Here is a 16,273-nt window from a genome sequence, read left to right on the forward strand (position 1 = left end):
GTGTTTCCCAAAGTGGGGAATGCCACCTCCTGTGGAGAGCTAGAGCCATCAGCGGGCTGCAAAAGCAGATGTCTAAACTTTATCCTGGACTATGGGGTATCTAGTACACAGTCTGTCATTGCCAGGGGCCCACTGAGCAATCGTTTTTTGTTTTCTGAAAAGGGGGCTATCGATCAAATAATGTTGGGATCATGTCAGTGAAGCTTGAGAAATGAGCATATAGCCCTGAATGGAGACAAGGGGTTACATATTTCAGCTTAGAGAGAGAGTAGCGTGTAAACCAAGTGGGCAAGATGAGGGCTTGTAGCCCTGGCTGGAGGGGACAGCGGAAAAGAAATTTCAAAGAACTTCCTAAATCAGGATAAGGCAATTTACTTCATGTATAGCAGACCAGAGCAGTTAAGTGTTTAGGAAGTAGTGACCTGGGCAGGTTAATATTTTAGAAAAATCCCCTTAATAGAAGTGAGTGGATCTGTTTGAATGAGTGAACCAGACTGGAAGCATGGGGGTACATTTTGAGGTTGCAGCAATCTAGCTAGATAAGATTTGAGAAGGATATAAATTAGGGACGGTGGGCTGGGAGAATCTAGGACAGTTGGGGAAACAGGTGGATGGTGGTGTAATTTTCAGTGTATTTTCTGTAGCTACTTTAAGAGATAGCTACAAACTTGGTGGTTTATAAAAGCTCATTTTTATTATCTACCGGTTCTTGAGGTCAGTGGTCCCAAATCAGTCCCAATGGGCTAAAATCAAGGTATTGGTGGAGCTACAGTGCTTCTTAAAAGTCTAGGGGAAAATCTGTATTTTGCTTTAAAAAATGTGTTACAGACTTTGGGGTGAAACTTTACCCAGCAAAGTAGGTACACATCTAATAATGTTTAAACATATTGTACAGCGACATTGGGGGCACCTTCTACCTTGTGTCCACAATCTCCATATTTCTGTTTCCACTAGTCCAGCTCTGTGGTCCCACTGTTCCCTCTCAGACTTCTCAGCTATGCTTCAGGGTCAATGTTGACCACGTGGTGTCATATAGTGGATTTTCAAAAAGGAATGCAGCACAGTGCATACAGGTGATGTTGTTTATTTTATGAGCCAATTTGCTATTTAAGTGACAGCCGATTTCTAGGAGGAGTTTTAGTTCAAAATTGAAAAGATATCTTAGGACAACTGTCCTGGGCATTCCTCTCGTCTCTTACGGGCTCACTCAGTCCGACCTTCTCAAAGCAAGAAGGAGAGGTCTGCTCTATAGTTTTCTCCTGTTCTCTCTAGGATGGTCTAGACAGAGACTAGGTTTGGTCAGAACAGCAGAGTAGTCAGTGTGGGTAGCTGGGCACCACCTACATTTTCTAGTCTCTGGAACGACGAAGAAGCTGTGCAGTTTGCTAAGCACTTAGTCCTGTCGACTATCACTTGACTCTTTGGTTTTCTTCTTTTGCTTTTGCTCCAGAAAAAGAGACCAATCGTTATATTTTAGGTGGCCACTAGCACCATTTTAAAACGTCAGCCAGTACTTACGGTACTAGGTTGTAGAATGTAAGTTTGTAGGCTATGATGTAATTTTGTAGGCTCTGGTGGCAAAGTGCTTACACGTTGGGCTGTGATCGGCATGGTTGGCAGTTCAAAACCACCAACAACTCTTCGGGAGAAAGACTGGGTATCTACTCCCGTAAACAGCGACAGTCTTGGAAACCCACAGGGGGTCACTGTGAGTCAGCACTGGCTCAGTGGCAGTGAGTTTGGTTGTTTTTGTTGTTTCGGGAGACTATGAGCTTAAGTCCTCAACCCCAGTAATCCAGTTCTGTGAGGTCTTAGGCGATGTCTGGGAGGTAACTGGGTCTGTGTCCCCTATGCATTTTATTGTACATGTGTATTGTACATATGTACAGCACACACAAACATGTATATACCCACTCTTATAGATAAGACCTGTCTGGGAGTAAGTCAAAAAGTATTGCCATTAGGGTTCCAGTTCATACAAGCATGAGTGCATTTTAAACCAAATGGGTTCACACATGTCCCTGAGGTCAGTGGATGACTGCAGACATGTTCTCTCAGGAACATGCTTGTCTTATTAGAGCGCTTTCAGAGAAGGTCGGCTCTGAACTATAGCTGCTGAGGAGATCTGCTGGGCCAGATGAATTCAAGGCAGAGTGATCAGGTGATGGCATGTATTTGTGAAATTCCAAAGGAGAGATCTTGATACATTTTCTCAAAGGATACAGGATGATTATGGTGGCTTATCATGAAGGAATCTAAATAAAATTAAAAATTGCATTGATGAGAAAAACTCCAGTAAAAAGACTCTGATGATTCTTCCCCCTCCCCCTCCCCATCTAATTATAACTATGCAACTGCTCCTTCTTGGGGGGAAGGAAAGGCTTTTTTTGGAGAATTCCATTGGATTTCCTCACCCCATTCTCCCGACAGCTCTGCTCTTGCCCCTTCAGACTATTTTTGCTCCCTGAACTCAAAGAACATTGAAAAGGAACACAATTCCTCGAAGATGTCAAAACTGCCCTTTTGACACAGTGGAAATCAAGAGAGTGCATTCTTCAGCCTGCCGGCATCCATCGAGATGCAAAGTACAGGAGGGAAACCTATTTTAGGGGTCATGAAAGTTAGAAACTGGAATTGGGTTATGCTGAAACCAGTGTGTGGGTGAACTAACCAGGTTGAGGTAGTTAGTTCATTGGGCCAACCTGGCCGATAAACACAGGTGGGATTAATTGATGGACGGAGGGATAAATGGCTCAGCGAACCTCGCCTTTCTAGTTCTCAGGTCTCTTGCTTTCTGATGGTCAGACCAGTGTACAGCTGCCTTAGCCAGTTTCCTGCTTCAGCTGGCAAGGCTCACTTCCTGCAAGACATCCCTGAGGAGAAGCCACATGGATCTACCTCAATGCAGCCCTGGGTGCTGGAGCAGCTGTGTAGAGACCTCTGCCAGCGCTGAGATGATTACACATTCACTGACTCAGCTTTCCTCTTGCAGTCGGCATAATAGTGCGTGTTTTGTAAAATGGAGGAGGCCTTTGTGGATTGGTGTTGGGCATATGGGTTAATAGGTTGGACTTGTGGGCTTGGGCAGCACTGGGTTGTGATGTTTTCTTGATGCGCACTTAACCTTTATATAAAGTTCTCTCTTATACATGAGCTTCTGTGTATTTGTTTCTCTAAAGTTCTCAGACTAGCACACAGGTTAAGGTCCTCCAGGTGGTGACATTCCCTTGACTAGCAGAAAAGGCTCCACTGTCCCGTCACAGGACAAATAGCCTCTTTCGCACAGTGCAGCATTTACGTATATATGGGTATTTTTCAGTAACCGTTTTACCTGAATTGGTCTTATAATCCTAGGTACATTGTAAGCTCTTTGATGTTGTTATCTTAAGTCTTTTATATTGTAAATACTGTAAGTCTGGTGTTCTGTATTTGTGAGAGAGATTATAGTGGTACTGATTGCACAGCATGGTTTCAAGGATTAAATGAAGTCGTATACGGGAATTGCTTAGTGCGGTGTCTGAAATTTTGGTTTCCCTCACTGCCATCCAGTCAATTCTGAGTCAGAGTGACACCTCTAAGGCAAAGTAGAAGTGTGTTGTTGGGATTTCAAGGCTATGAGTTTTATGGGACTAGACTGCCTGATCTTTCTACTGTCAGGTGGTTTCAGACTGCTGAACTTTCGGCTGGTTATCAGTCCCATATGGAAACCACCAGGGCTCCTTGAAACTTTGATGTTGCTTGTTAGGTGCTGTCAAGTAGCTTATGGCTCCTATAGACAGACCTAATGTACAACAAAATAACAAAATGCCTGGTCTTGTGCCAACCTCTCCATTGATGTTATGCTTGCACCCACTGTTACCGCTATGGCATCAATCCGTCTTGTTGAGTGTCTTTCTCTTCTACTTTCCCAAGCATCGTGACCTTGTCCATGTCCTGATAACACACCCCAAATTTAGGAGATAAAATCTTACCATCATGTATAAGGAGCCCTCTGGCTGTACTTCTTCCAAAGCAAGCTTGTTTTCCTGTTAGTCCAAGGTATTTCAATACTCTTCATGAGCACTGTAGTTCATTCTTTTGACGCCTTTATATAGGGTTGGACTTCCACATGCATATGAGGTAATTGACAGTACCATGACTCACCACACCTTAGTCCTCCTAGTGATGTTCTTGGTCGTTAGCACTTTAAGGAGGTCTTATGTAATACAGCATTTGATTTCTTGACTGCAGCCACCATGAGCATTGATTGTGAATCTAAGCAAGATGAAATCCTTGACCATTTCAATGATTTTCTTCATTTGTATTATCTATTGGCCTGGTTGTGAGGATTTTGGGCTTCTTTACACTGAGTTGCAATATATAAGGAAGGCTGCAATCTTGGATCATCACCAGCAAGTGCTTCAAATCTTCTTCACTTTTAGCAAGCAAGTTGTGTCATCTGCAATGGCAGATTGTTAGTCAGCCTTTCTGCAATCCTGATTTTACATTCTTCTTCATATAATGCAGTGTCTCACCATAAACATTGAATAAATATATAATTTGAAAGAAAACATCCCTGCCAAACATCATTCCTGATTATGAACCATGCAGTATTCCCTGCCTCTTGGTCCATGTATAGGATCCATATGAACACAATGAAATGTTTTGGAATTCCCATTCTAATGAATGCTATCTATACTTTATCATCATCTACATTGCACCCATTTGTCCTCAGTGATCGTATTATGGAGGTGTGCACCCAATTATACATTTTTTTGTTCTTTGATGCCTGACAACTGATCCCTTCGGAACGACATGACCATACAGGCTGGTGTGTTCTTTCATGTGGGCTTTGTTGCTTCTGAGCTAGATGGCCACTTGTTTATCTTCAAACCTTTAAGACCCCAGATGCTATCTCTTTTGATAGCTGGGCACCATCAGCTTTCTTTACCACATTTGCTTATTCACCAGCTTTGTCTTCAGCGGTTGTGTCGGGAGGGTGAGCATCATAGAATGCCAATTGAATAGAAGAAAGTATTCTTGCATTGAGGGAGTACTTGAGTAGAGGCCCAATGCCCTTCTGCCACCTTAATACTAAACCTATAAATATAGGCACATAGATCTATTTCCCCATCCTCATATATATATTTGCGTATGTACATGTCTTTGTCTAGACCTCTATAAATGCCTTTGCCTCCCAGCTCTTTCCTCTATTTCCCTTGACTTTCCTTCTGTCCCACTATCATGCTCCGTCCCCACCTGGGTTTCAGCAATACCTCTTCACTACAATACCCTTGATCATGCCCCACCAGGCCTGCCACACCCACCTCACCACCAATTTGGATCACTTGTTGTTCCCTTGTCCCTGGGTTTGTTAACACCACTTCCTTATCCCTCACCTCCCCCTATCTCATTTCCCCCCAGAACTGTTGGTCCCGTTGTTTTTCCTCAATGTTATTCATCCAGCTTATCTTTTTTTTTTGGAGTTCGTTCAAGGATTGTTTGCTGGCCCTTAGGAGCCATCCAGCCTATCTTATTTAGACAGACTCCCAGAGATAATAATATGCACAAAAACAAGACAGAGCAAAACCAAACAATAATATACAACAAAACAACAACAAACCACTGACAAAGAACAAAACAAAAACAAAATAGAAAAAAGAAAGAAAAGCTTGTAGCTAGTTCAAGGATCATTTGTTGGCCTTCAGGAGTGTTTTCCAGTCCAGTCTGATGGGGCACCACACCCTGACCCCAAAGTCTACCTTCAGCATTCCCTAGCGAACTTGCCGCTCCACTCCCTTGCTGTTCTACTGCACTCCCCCAGTGTTTGCCTCAGTGTGGTGGGATCAGATCGGGTGCAATTCCCACACTGTGTCTCCAGTGCTGTTCCCTGCAGGGCCATCGGTCAGTGAGGGACGTCATGTCTCATAATGGGACTGGCCATGTGGTCCTCTCTGTGGATTGGCTGCTCTAATTGGGGTCATCGTCCTCAGGGCTTGGTAGGCCAGGATGTGCTTCACTCTCTCCTACTCCCCCTTCATCTGCTCTGTGTGCTCCGATCAGATATGTCCCTCTCCCATTGCTACAGATTCACTGTAGTACTTTGAAATAAATCCTTCTGGGGGGAGGGGCAGGCATCCACTTAGTAATTGGTACTGGGGCCAGTCCCCCAGTTCGCTCCATTGGTTCCCTACTCCACGCCAGCATGTTGCATTCACACCTTGGGGCACTGGGTTGAAGTCTGGTTCCTCTTTCCCTGTGGAGATATAAACAATACCCTTCCCCTTGTGTGGGTTAGCACCCCCTGCCCCCGCTACCCATTTCTTCCTTATTTTGATCCTTTTTTCCCCCCTCCTTTCCCCACCTCCTCCCCAGTTGTCTCCCATGTGTATCCCTGGATTTGATCTGGTCCCTGACATACAACACGGTCATCATCCCAAGAATGTTTGTATACAGTAGCTTTTTCCCTATGCCCCTTTTGCATTTTTTTTAATGCTTACCTTAGCAGACTCATGTTGTACTTGTCCTTTTGTGTCTGACTTACTTCGCTTAGCATGATTTCCTCCAGTTCTTTCCATGCTGCTATGTGCTTCATACATTCATCACTGCTTTATAGCGATGCATAGTACTCCATTGTATGTATGTACCACAGTTTTTTAATCCTATCATCACTTGATGGAAATTTGGGTTGCTTCCAACTCCTTGCAATTTTGAACTGTTTCACAATGAACATTGAAACACAGATGTCTAGTCTTGGTTTGTTTCTTGCCTCTTCTGGGTATATGCCCAGTAGGGGGATTACTGGGTCATATGGTAACTCTATTTCCATCTGTTCTAGATATTGCTAGATTGATTTCCTTAGTGGTCATATATACTTACAGGCCCACCAGCAGTGGATGAGAGTTCCTATCTCACCACAGCCCCTCCAACACGTGTTGCTTTCTGATTTTTTGAATTGGGTTACCTTTGAGGGTGTTAGGTGGTACCTAATTGTTGTTTTAATTTGCATTTCTCTTATGGCTAAAGATCGGGAACATTTTCTCATATGTTTGTTGTCCATTCGGATTTCTGCCCCTGTGAAACTTCTATTCAAGTCCTTTGCCCACCTCTCAAGTAGGCCATTAGTTTTCTTTTCCTTTTTTGGAGGCTAGCAGAGAATTGTAGATTTTAGTAATAAGGCCTTTGTCTGATGTGTCATTGCTAAAGATGTTTTCCCAGCCCGTGGACTCTCTTATGACTCTTAGTGAATTCTTTCGATGTACACAGGTGTTTTATCTTCAGTATATTCTATTTGTCAATTTGTGCCTCCTCTGTGTTTGTGTCCTTCCCTATTTCTGATAGTCTATGTATTCCCTGTGCCAAAGTTCTCAAGTTGGTCCCAATTCCCTCACTGATGGCCCTAATAGTTTGGGGTTTAACTTCAAGGTCTGTGATCCACCTTGAGTTTATTCTTGTGTATGGAGTGAGATAAGGGTCTTGCTTTATTTTTCTGCAGGTAAATATCCATTTTCTTCCAGCACCACTTGTTAAAGAGGGCATCTGCTTCCCATTTGATATTTTTGGGGCCCTTATCAAAGATCAGTTGTCTGTATGTTGTTGATTTTATTTCTGGGTTTTCAGTTATTTTCCATTGGTCTGAGTATCTGTCATTGTATCAATACCATGTGGTTTTGACAACTGTGCCTGTATAGATGTGCTAAAGTCAGGTAACGCAAGCCCTCCCACTGTGTCCTTCTTCTTGAGGAGTTCTCTGCTAATTCTGGGCTTTTTCCCTCTCCACATTAAGTTGGTAATCAGTTTTGCTTTTTCTTTGAAGAAAGATGAGGGTAATCGTATCGGGATTGCATTAAACTTATATAGTGCCTTTGGCAGAACTGATATCTTAACTAAATTGAGTCTTCCAATCCACAAGCATGGGATATTCTTCCATTGTTGAGGTCGCTCTTGGTTTCTTGTAATAGTGTTCTATAGTTTTCCCCGTATAGATCTTTTGTTCTTTTAGTCAGGTATATCCCTAGATATTTCAATTTGTATTTGGCTATTGTGAAGGGTGCCACCTTTTTTTTTTTTAACCAGGAAGTTCAATTTTTATTTGGTGGATACGAGAGGTAGCACAGGTCTACCAAGGCCTTCAAGAATGCAGGGCCTGCCACTTGTCCAAGGGGCCGCGGTTAGGGATGTATTTGACTCCACAACCATCTGGGATGAGGCGCTTCTCAGCCACCGTATTCTCAAATTCATCAGCATTAAACTTGGTGAAACCCCACTTTTTAGAGATGTGGATCTTCTGGCGCCCAGGGAACTTGAACTTGGCCCTGCGTAAGGCCTCAATCACATGCTCCTTGTTTTGAAGCTTGGTGCGGATGGACATGATAACCTGGCCAATGTGGACTCTAGCCACTGTGCCTTGAGGTTTCCCAAAAGCACCTCGCATCCCAGTTTGAAGCCTGTCAGCCCCAGCACATGACAACATCTTGTTGATGCGGATGATGTGGAAGGGGTGGAGCCGTACTCGGATGTGGAAGCCATCTTTACTCCAACTTTTCACCATGAACTTGTTAGCACAGATGCGGGCAGCCTCCAGGGCTTCAGAGGAGAGCTGCTCGTACTCATCGGACACCATGTGTCCACACAGTGGGAATTCATCCACCTTTGCCTTCTTCCGACCCAGGTCAAAAATGTGAATGTTGGCATCAGGAACACCTCGACAGAAGCGTGACTTTGGGTAGGGCTTTTTCTTACAATACCGGTAACACCGGGCAGGGCGGCGGGTGCCACCTTTTTTATCTCCTCTTCTGTGGTCTTATCCGATGCGTATAAGAGTCCAATGGACTTCTGTTTGTTGATCTTGTATCCTGCCACTCTGCCAAACTCCTCTGTTGCTCCCAGTACTCCCCTCGTGAAACTTTTGGGATTTTCCATATATAAGATCATATCATCTGCAAATAATGATAGTTTCACCTCTTCCTTCCTCAGATGAATACCGTTGATGTCTCTTCTTTGACTTATGCTGTTAGCTAAAACCTCCAGCATGATATCAAATAGGAGTGGGGACAAGGCTGCCACCATCATTTTCAAAGCATTCTCTTCCCACTTGAGCCCCTGATATCAGCTCCCTATTTCTCCCCCTCCCTCCCCCATCCACCCCCTCTCACGAACCCTTGATAAGTTATAGATTATTATTTTCATATCTTACCTCATCCTCCATTGCCCCTCACCTGCTTTTCCTTTGTCCCCCTGGGAGGGGGTTATAGGTTGATCCTTGTGATCGATTGCCCATTCCTCCCCCTCCCCTCCCATAATCCTCCTGGAATCTCTATTCTCCTTGTTGGCCCTGAAGGGTTTATCTATCCTGGATTCCTTGTATTGTGGGCTCTTATCTATGGCAGTGTGCATGTTCCAGTCTAATCCAATTTGTAAGGTAAAACTTCGGTCATGATAGTGGGGGGAAGGAAGCACCAAAGAACCAGAGGAAAGTTGTGTGTTTCATCTATGCTACACTTACCCCGACTGGCTCATCTCTTCCCTGGGACCCCTCTGTGAGGGGATGTCCAATTATCTACAGATGGGCATTGGGTCTCCACTCCATGCCCCCTCACTCTTCCATTCACATTGGGTATGATTTTGTTCTGGGTCTTAGATGTCTGATACCTGATCCCACCGACACCTCATCATATTGATCACTTCTTACATTTGTCTTAGGTTCTTTACAAGAGCAAGTTTCAGAGTCTCTTATGACATCCACTTTGATATTTTCTTTATTTCCTGTTTCTTAAAACAACCTTTTACTTTCTTCCTGCGAGTCATAATTGGCATTAGTATAATCACTAACTTTACTGTCCCGTGATTGATCCAGGACTGGGTACATGGTAGGTGTGCACTGAATATTATAAATGGTGAAAGAGAGGGATATGGTGCACCTATTTCCTGAAAGCATTCAAACTTTCACTGTATCCCAAAGATGAGATATTGCCAACGGTAAAAAAGAAGATTAAGCAAATGGATATAGTTTAGCTTACCAAGTGGGCAGGAAGCCAGAACTAAGATGACCTGTTCAGTCCGGATGCTCTTTGGTGCTTGGTTCAGGAGACTAGTTTAATCTCAAGATAACAAATACAGTGTTAGCTTCCCAAATGGTGAGCTACGTGAGTGCATTTACCAGGACATCTTCTCCCTCTCTGCCTTAACATTTTCTTTGAACTAGAAAGATAAGGTTGCCGGGTTAGAAAGTGACCCAGGGAAATGGACCATCCAGGACAGAGTACTCTCATCTGTTTTCTTCCTGATTTTCTTTCCTTTTTCTCCTGGCTTGAGCAACTACATGTTCACTCACCGTGAGCAACATGTGGCTGTAATGACATAGTGGCCAAGCACAGATCCACCAGTGGTGCTGAGTGGATTTGGACTCCTGTCACCTCATGGGTATCAGAGTAGAGTGACACTCTAGACAAGACTCTGGCTCACTGAATTCTCAGTTGTGTGACCTTGACAGCCAGCTGCTTACACACATCCACTTCCTCCTCTGTAAGATAGTAGTGCTAATATTCATAACCTCTCGTAGAGCTGTCTTAAAACATGCACAATGCATAGCAGTGACTACGAGATTGGCCATGTCTCCATCATTAGCCCTTGCTGCTGGTAGGTCCTGTGGAACCAGTTCCCACTCATAGGAGTTACCGGATGTTGAGCAGCGCGAAACAGCTGTGCCATCTTCATGCTTTGTGCGATGTTTGAGCCTGTCGTTGTGCCACTCACTGTCAGTTCATCTCCTGGAGTACCTTCCTCTTTTTTGTGGACCCTCTACCAAGCAGATACCTTTTTCCAGGGATTGGTCCCTCCTAATAAAGTATACAAAGTACACGAGTCTAACTTGCTATCCTTGCTTCTAAGGAACATTCTGGCTGACCTTCCAAGACAGACTTGTTTGTTCTTTTGGCAGTCCGTGGTCCTTCTAATATGCTTTGCCAACATTCTAATTGCAATACATCGATTCTCTGGCACTCTTCCTAATTCCTTGTCCAGCTTTCATATGTATCTACGAGGCGATTGAAACCCTATGATCTTGTCAGGTCCACCTTAGTCCTTAACACATATTCATTGAGCACCGATGGTAACCTAGGAACATTTCCTGTTCATTTAAAAAATTCTTTTATAGAAACATTTTCTTAACCATGTTGTTATTTTATATATATTTAGATCAGGAGACTGAGACAGAAACCTGAGGCCTCTTAAAGTTTTTCCTGACTGCGGTCTTTTAGGTCATGAAAGTTATTCCATGTTATGTCTAGAGCTCTTTTCCCCACAATAAAACTGTTCTCCAAAATCCTTGAATTTAATCCTAATTTAATTACCTTGTTAATATGACATTTTGTTTCTTATCCACCTCAAATGTTTAAGCTTATGCTTTTCAAATAATTTATTTGTAGGCTGATCCTATCACTAGGTAAGAATAAGAGAACACTTATAAATACATTTGAGCAAAAATAACATGGGGTGAAAGCTGTTATTTATCACAGCATGCTTCATATTAAAATATCTGACAGATAGCTTATTATTTCTTGGCAAACTGCTAACACTCCAGAAATGGGTTAAAAAGCCCTCTTTCTCAATGTCACTTGCTGAAAATACTAATTGTCAGAATACTCAGAAACTTCCTGTGGTTATGAGGGTGGTTTTTCATTATGACAATCAGGAAAAAGAAATACTGCAATGTGCAAATCTGAATGCAAATTGCCTCTGATTTAATTACATTATGGGTGTAAATTGCCCCTGATGCCTAACACCTCTGCCCTGGATTCTAGAACTCTATTGCAATGATATCTTTCAGCACTCCTTGAAATTTTATAGTGACAACAAACGTGTAATAGCAATCATTATGAAAAACATTTGCAATGTGCAGCTTAATTTAAAATCGAAAGCATTTCTGGATTCTATATTTGAAATATGAAATTCAACCCTGTCAAACTTTCACCACCGCCTAACTCTCCTGAATGTGTCGAGTGGGAAAACTAGGCCTCTTGGCATCAGGGACTAAAGCGCATCAAGGGACCAGGTGACCTGGGGCTTCGTGGCCTTTGGTTTGCTCATATAGAGATAAGGTCTGCTCTGCCCCAATGAGAGCACTTTTCAAAGCACACACGAGATGCTATATGAGGTGAAACGTCTAAGTGGCTATAAAAGGAACATCAATATTATATGGCTAAAGAAAAAGAGAAACTCATGAAGATGCTATGAGTTAGATACTGCAAGGTTAGCAGTTCAAACCCACCAATCGCTGTCTGTTCTTGTAAAGATTTAGTGTCAGAAGCTCCTGTGAGTTGGAATCAACTCGGTGGCAGGGTTAGGGCGCTGGTAGTGATCCTGGGAGGGTTCAGTGGTCTGTCCTGTTCCTGTCATCATTCCAGCGTGCTTCCTTGCTATGCACTAAGGCAATGTTCTCATCTGCATGGTCAATACTGGGTTTCAAGCAAACCCATGTTCCCACGCAGAAGAAGAGAGAGATTGTGCACAGACTCATGTAAAGCCCGACCTGGACGTGGCACACATCACTTCTGCTTATAAGCCACTGGTAGGAAGCACGGCACTGAGGTCATGCAGCTGCCAAATGAGTTGGTCATTGTCATCTTTGGTGGCTTAGCCGCCGCTAACAAGGACAACTCTGAAGCTGTAGAAGGAGATAATGAACTTTGGTGGCTACATAACAGCCTCTGCTAGGGGGTTTACTTGTTGAAATGTTAGTGGTTCAAGCCCATACGGCCCTGCCGTGGAAGAAGGACTTGGCGTTTGGTTCCATAAAGATCACATCAAGAGGACCTCGTGGAGCCTGGTTTGCTCCGTAAGCCATGAGATGCCATGACTCAGAACTGGTGAAATGCATTAAAAAAAACATTTAATTTAAGGGTGGAAGTTATTATTTGAACATTTATTACTGGGTTTGTACACATCTTGTTTTATTAGCTCAGTAATCCTACAAGGAGGAGTCTCTTGGTGGTGCAGATGCTCAGCATAGGTGCTTGGCTGCGAACAGAAAAGTTGGACGTTTGAGTCCAGCCAGGAGTGCCTTAGATGCAAGGCCTGGTGAATTAGTTCTGAGAAAATCAGCGACTGAACACTCTCTGGGGCCATTCTTCGCTGGCACATGGTGTCATAAACCGGGTGGAGTCGGTGGGAACTGGGTATTGGGCTAGGTCGTCCTCAGAGGTCAATACTGTTAACCTATATGAGAGAATGGCGTCTCAGAGAAGCTTCACCATCGAACTAAATTCAGAGGACTGGCTCATTAAGTGCCCTGGGATTGGAAATGTATAATCACAGTGCCAGAAGGAAGTGCTCGCTAGCACGTCGGGCTTCTGAAAAAGGAGATATGTCAATAGCAGGCAACCTAATTCAAAGTCTGAAATCATGGCTTCATTTCCTATTTCAGTTCTGTCCATTGTACTGTCCACTGCCGCTCAGTTCCTACCCCCTTGTGAACGCTTCACTCATTCCTCTAGGCGTCTGCAGCATTATCGTTGGTTCTACCAACCCTTTCTCTAGCTATCATCCTGGCTACCACTGTTTTCTGTGTATATGGGAACAGGGCGTGCCTGTGCAATGGTACCTGAGGATCCTTCAGTAGGGGCTGGATTCCTTCAGTGGAGGGCAGGAGGGAAACCCAACAAAACTCACCAAACTCACTGCCACTGAGTCAATGCTAGCACAGGGCAATCCTATAGGAGAGGCAGAACTGCTCCCTGGGAATGTTTGAGACTTAACCTGTTTATGGGAGTACAACACCCCATCTTTCTCCTGCCTTAAGGACAAAGACATCTTGTGTTTTTTTAAATGATCATTTTATTGGGGGCTCTTAAAACCCTTATAACAATCCATACATCAATTGTATCAAGCATATTAGTACATATAATACGATGCTGCCATCATCATTTTCTAAACAACTACTTTCTATTTGAGCCCTTGTTATAAACTCCTTTCCCCCCTCCTGATGCCTAGGTAAATGATAAATTATTATTTTCATATCTTATAACAACTGCTGTCTCCATTCTCCCAGGGTTCTGTTGTCTAACCCCTGGGGGTGGGGCATCATCCATCATTGTGATTGGTTCCCCCTTCCTCCCCTTCTCCCCCACTTTCTCCCTACCTGCTGGTATTGCTACTCCCATTTCCATTCCTGAGGGGTTTATCTGACCTAGATTCTGACCTAGAGCTCTTATCTGTACCAGTGTATATGCTCTAGTCTAGCTCAAAGTGAAAGGCAGGACTGGGGTCATAATAGGGGAGGGTGAGGAAGCCTCAAAAGACCAGAAGAACATCGTATTTCATCAGTGCTACACTGCACCCTGGTTGACTCGTCCCTTCCTTGCGACTCTTCTGTGAGAGGCCGGCCTATTATCTACAGATGGGTTTTGGGTCTCTGCACCGACCCACCTTGCTCTCAGTCATATATTTTTTTGTTTTGTTTGGGTCTTCTGATGCCTGCAATCTGATCTTGTCAACAAAGACATCTTTTAATGTTATTTTATCGTCTCCACTCCCTCCCGCCTGTGGGAAACAATAGTTGGTAGTGCTAAGTGCCTTACAAATACACGTGTTAAATTAAGTAACATCAAATTCGGTTTCTTAGACACAGATGGTTTGAGTCTTGTCTTTCTCTTGAGTCTTGACCAGCCCCTTGGTGAGGATTTCTATTTTGGCTTCAAGATGGCCTTGCCAGTCTCCTCCCATGCTCCTTTCTGGCACGAAGAGTATCGATTCAGCTAACTCAAAGGACAAATTGGCAGGAGCTAGGAAATGTGGCCCTTTCAGATGCCTGGCCATCTTTGGCTTACAATAATAGATTTCCTGGTTTCTCCCCATAGTTATTGGGGACGGATCCAGTCACAACACCTTCAGGAAGTACACTTTCACTGGAAACGATGACAAGAATGATCCCAAATTTCAGCCGTTTATATTCATGGTCAATGGCCACTGAATGCTTGGTGGTCAGGCTGGTCAGCTGGAAGGTGAGAGGAAAAGAAAATGCAATTTACCCCACCCCCTCATTGATCTCTTCTAATCAATATGTAGGAAACAGTGGATTTTGGCCATTTGGGTCCCAGAGGAGAATCTTGTGCTGCTACATTGCACGCGCTGGGCATGAATGACTGGCATGGATCAGTTTTATTAATTGTCCTTTTGATTTCTTATTGTCACCGTGCCGCAGTTAAAGCCACACACGGTATCTGCTTTCAACAGATGTGCATAGCGGAGAAGAAACGGGTGGGATCTCTGAGGCCTCTTGATGATGCTTACTGGGCATGGGGGTGGGGTGAGCACGCGCATGCGCCCTTTTAGAGCTGGTCTAAGAGGTGGGCCTTCCAAACCAGTGGTTTTCTTCACGGAATCTGCCCTTCCCCTTGGAGCAGGACAGTTGGGATGGGCCAAGGTCATGCGCTGCCTCGGAACTCACAGTGCAGCATGTACTGCCTTGGTGGATCCCTTCTTGGCTTGCGATTCAGTTATTTTGGGGAAACGTGGGCGGGTTCTTGTTAGACAGATTTTAAAAATAGCGCTTGTGTCACATGTGCTTTTTATTATTTAAGGATTTAATCACATTTTATATTTCCAAAGTGATCTGGAAGCTTTCAGATTCATTCTCTGTAGCAATGTCTTTGTGGGCCAACCTTTCGCAAGTGCTTTAATTTTACCACAGGAGAGAGAGGCAGGGGGCGGTCACTGTTTTAACGAGTTAATGAGGAGGAGCTGGAATACAGGTCTGGATCTTCCTCGCTGTAGGCCCGGATTTAGATGGCTATCACTGACAGAATGAAATGGCAGAATCTGATAGAAAAATTCTTGGAGCGATTACTCAATTCCAGATAGAGTTGCAACAAAATGGCTAGATGGAAATGATCTTGCTTTAAAAACAAAACCTTCTGAAGTGAAGAGATCACATGGGATCCTTGGCCTTTTCTTAAGCAGATAATACAAGGCTACTAAAAAAGCCGGGCCGTTTCTTTCCCTGCGAATTACAATGTTAAAAAGTCATCTCGGATATGCTGATTCCTTTATCTCAGAAATTTAATGAAAGTCTCAGAAACACCGTGGGCTAGTCGTCCTACTATTTCCCCTCCAGTTCATAGGGGAATGGCTTCGTGGGCCGTACTGCTTCTCTGGTTCCACAGCTGGTGGTTGTTCACTATGTTACGGAGCACAGCTGTGGCCCCACAGTTTAGAATCTCGTACTTTGTTCTAGTTCTTTAGATCATGTCTTCCCTGGTATCAATTAACACATGAAAGTCATTAACAATCTTCTCCT

The 16,273-nt window shown here is 43.8% G+C and overlaps 1 protein-coding gene across 1 annotated transcript; it reads right to left on the bottom strand.

Annotated features, from left to right (window-relative positions):
• Positions 1 to 8,037: 8,037 nt before the first annotated feature.
• Positions 8,038 to 15,297, bottom strand: LOC142455461 (large ribosomal subunit protein uL16-like). The gene is made up of 3 exons (XM_075557206.1): positions 15,169 to 15,297; positions 14,805 to 14,971; positions 8,038 to 8,774 (listed from the first exon to the last, which is right to left on the bottom strand). The coding sequence occupies exons 1-3, from the start codon at positions 15,295 to 15,297 to the stop codon at positions 8,111 to 8,113; spliced, it is 960 nt and encodes a 319-aa protein (XP_075413321.1). The 3' UTR covers positions 8,038 to 8,110.
• Positions 15,298 to 16,273: the final 976 nt, after the last annotated feature.

Source organism: Tenrec ecaudatus, chromosome 8, assembly GCF_050624435.1.
Source record: "Tenrec ecaudatus isolate mTenEca1 chromosome 8, mTenEca1.hap1, whole genome shotgun sequence".
NCBI classification, from domain to species: domain Eukaryota; kingdom Metazoa; phylum Chordata; class Mammalia; order Afrosoricida; family Tenrecidae; genus Tenrec; species Tenrec ecaudatus.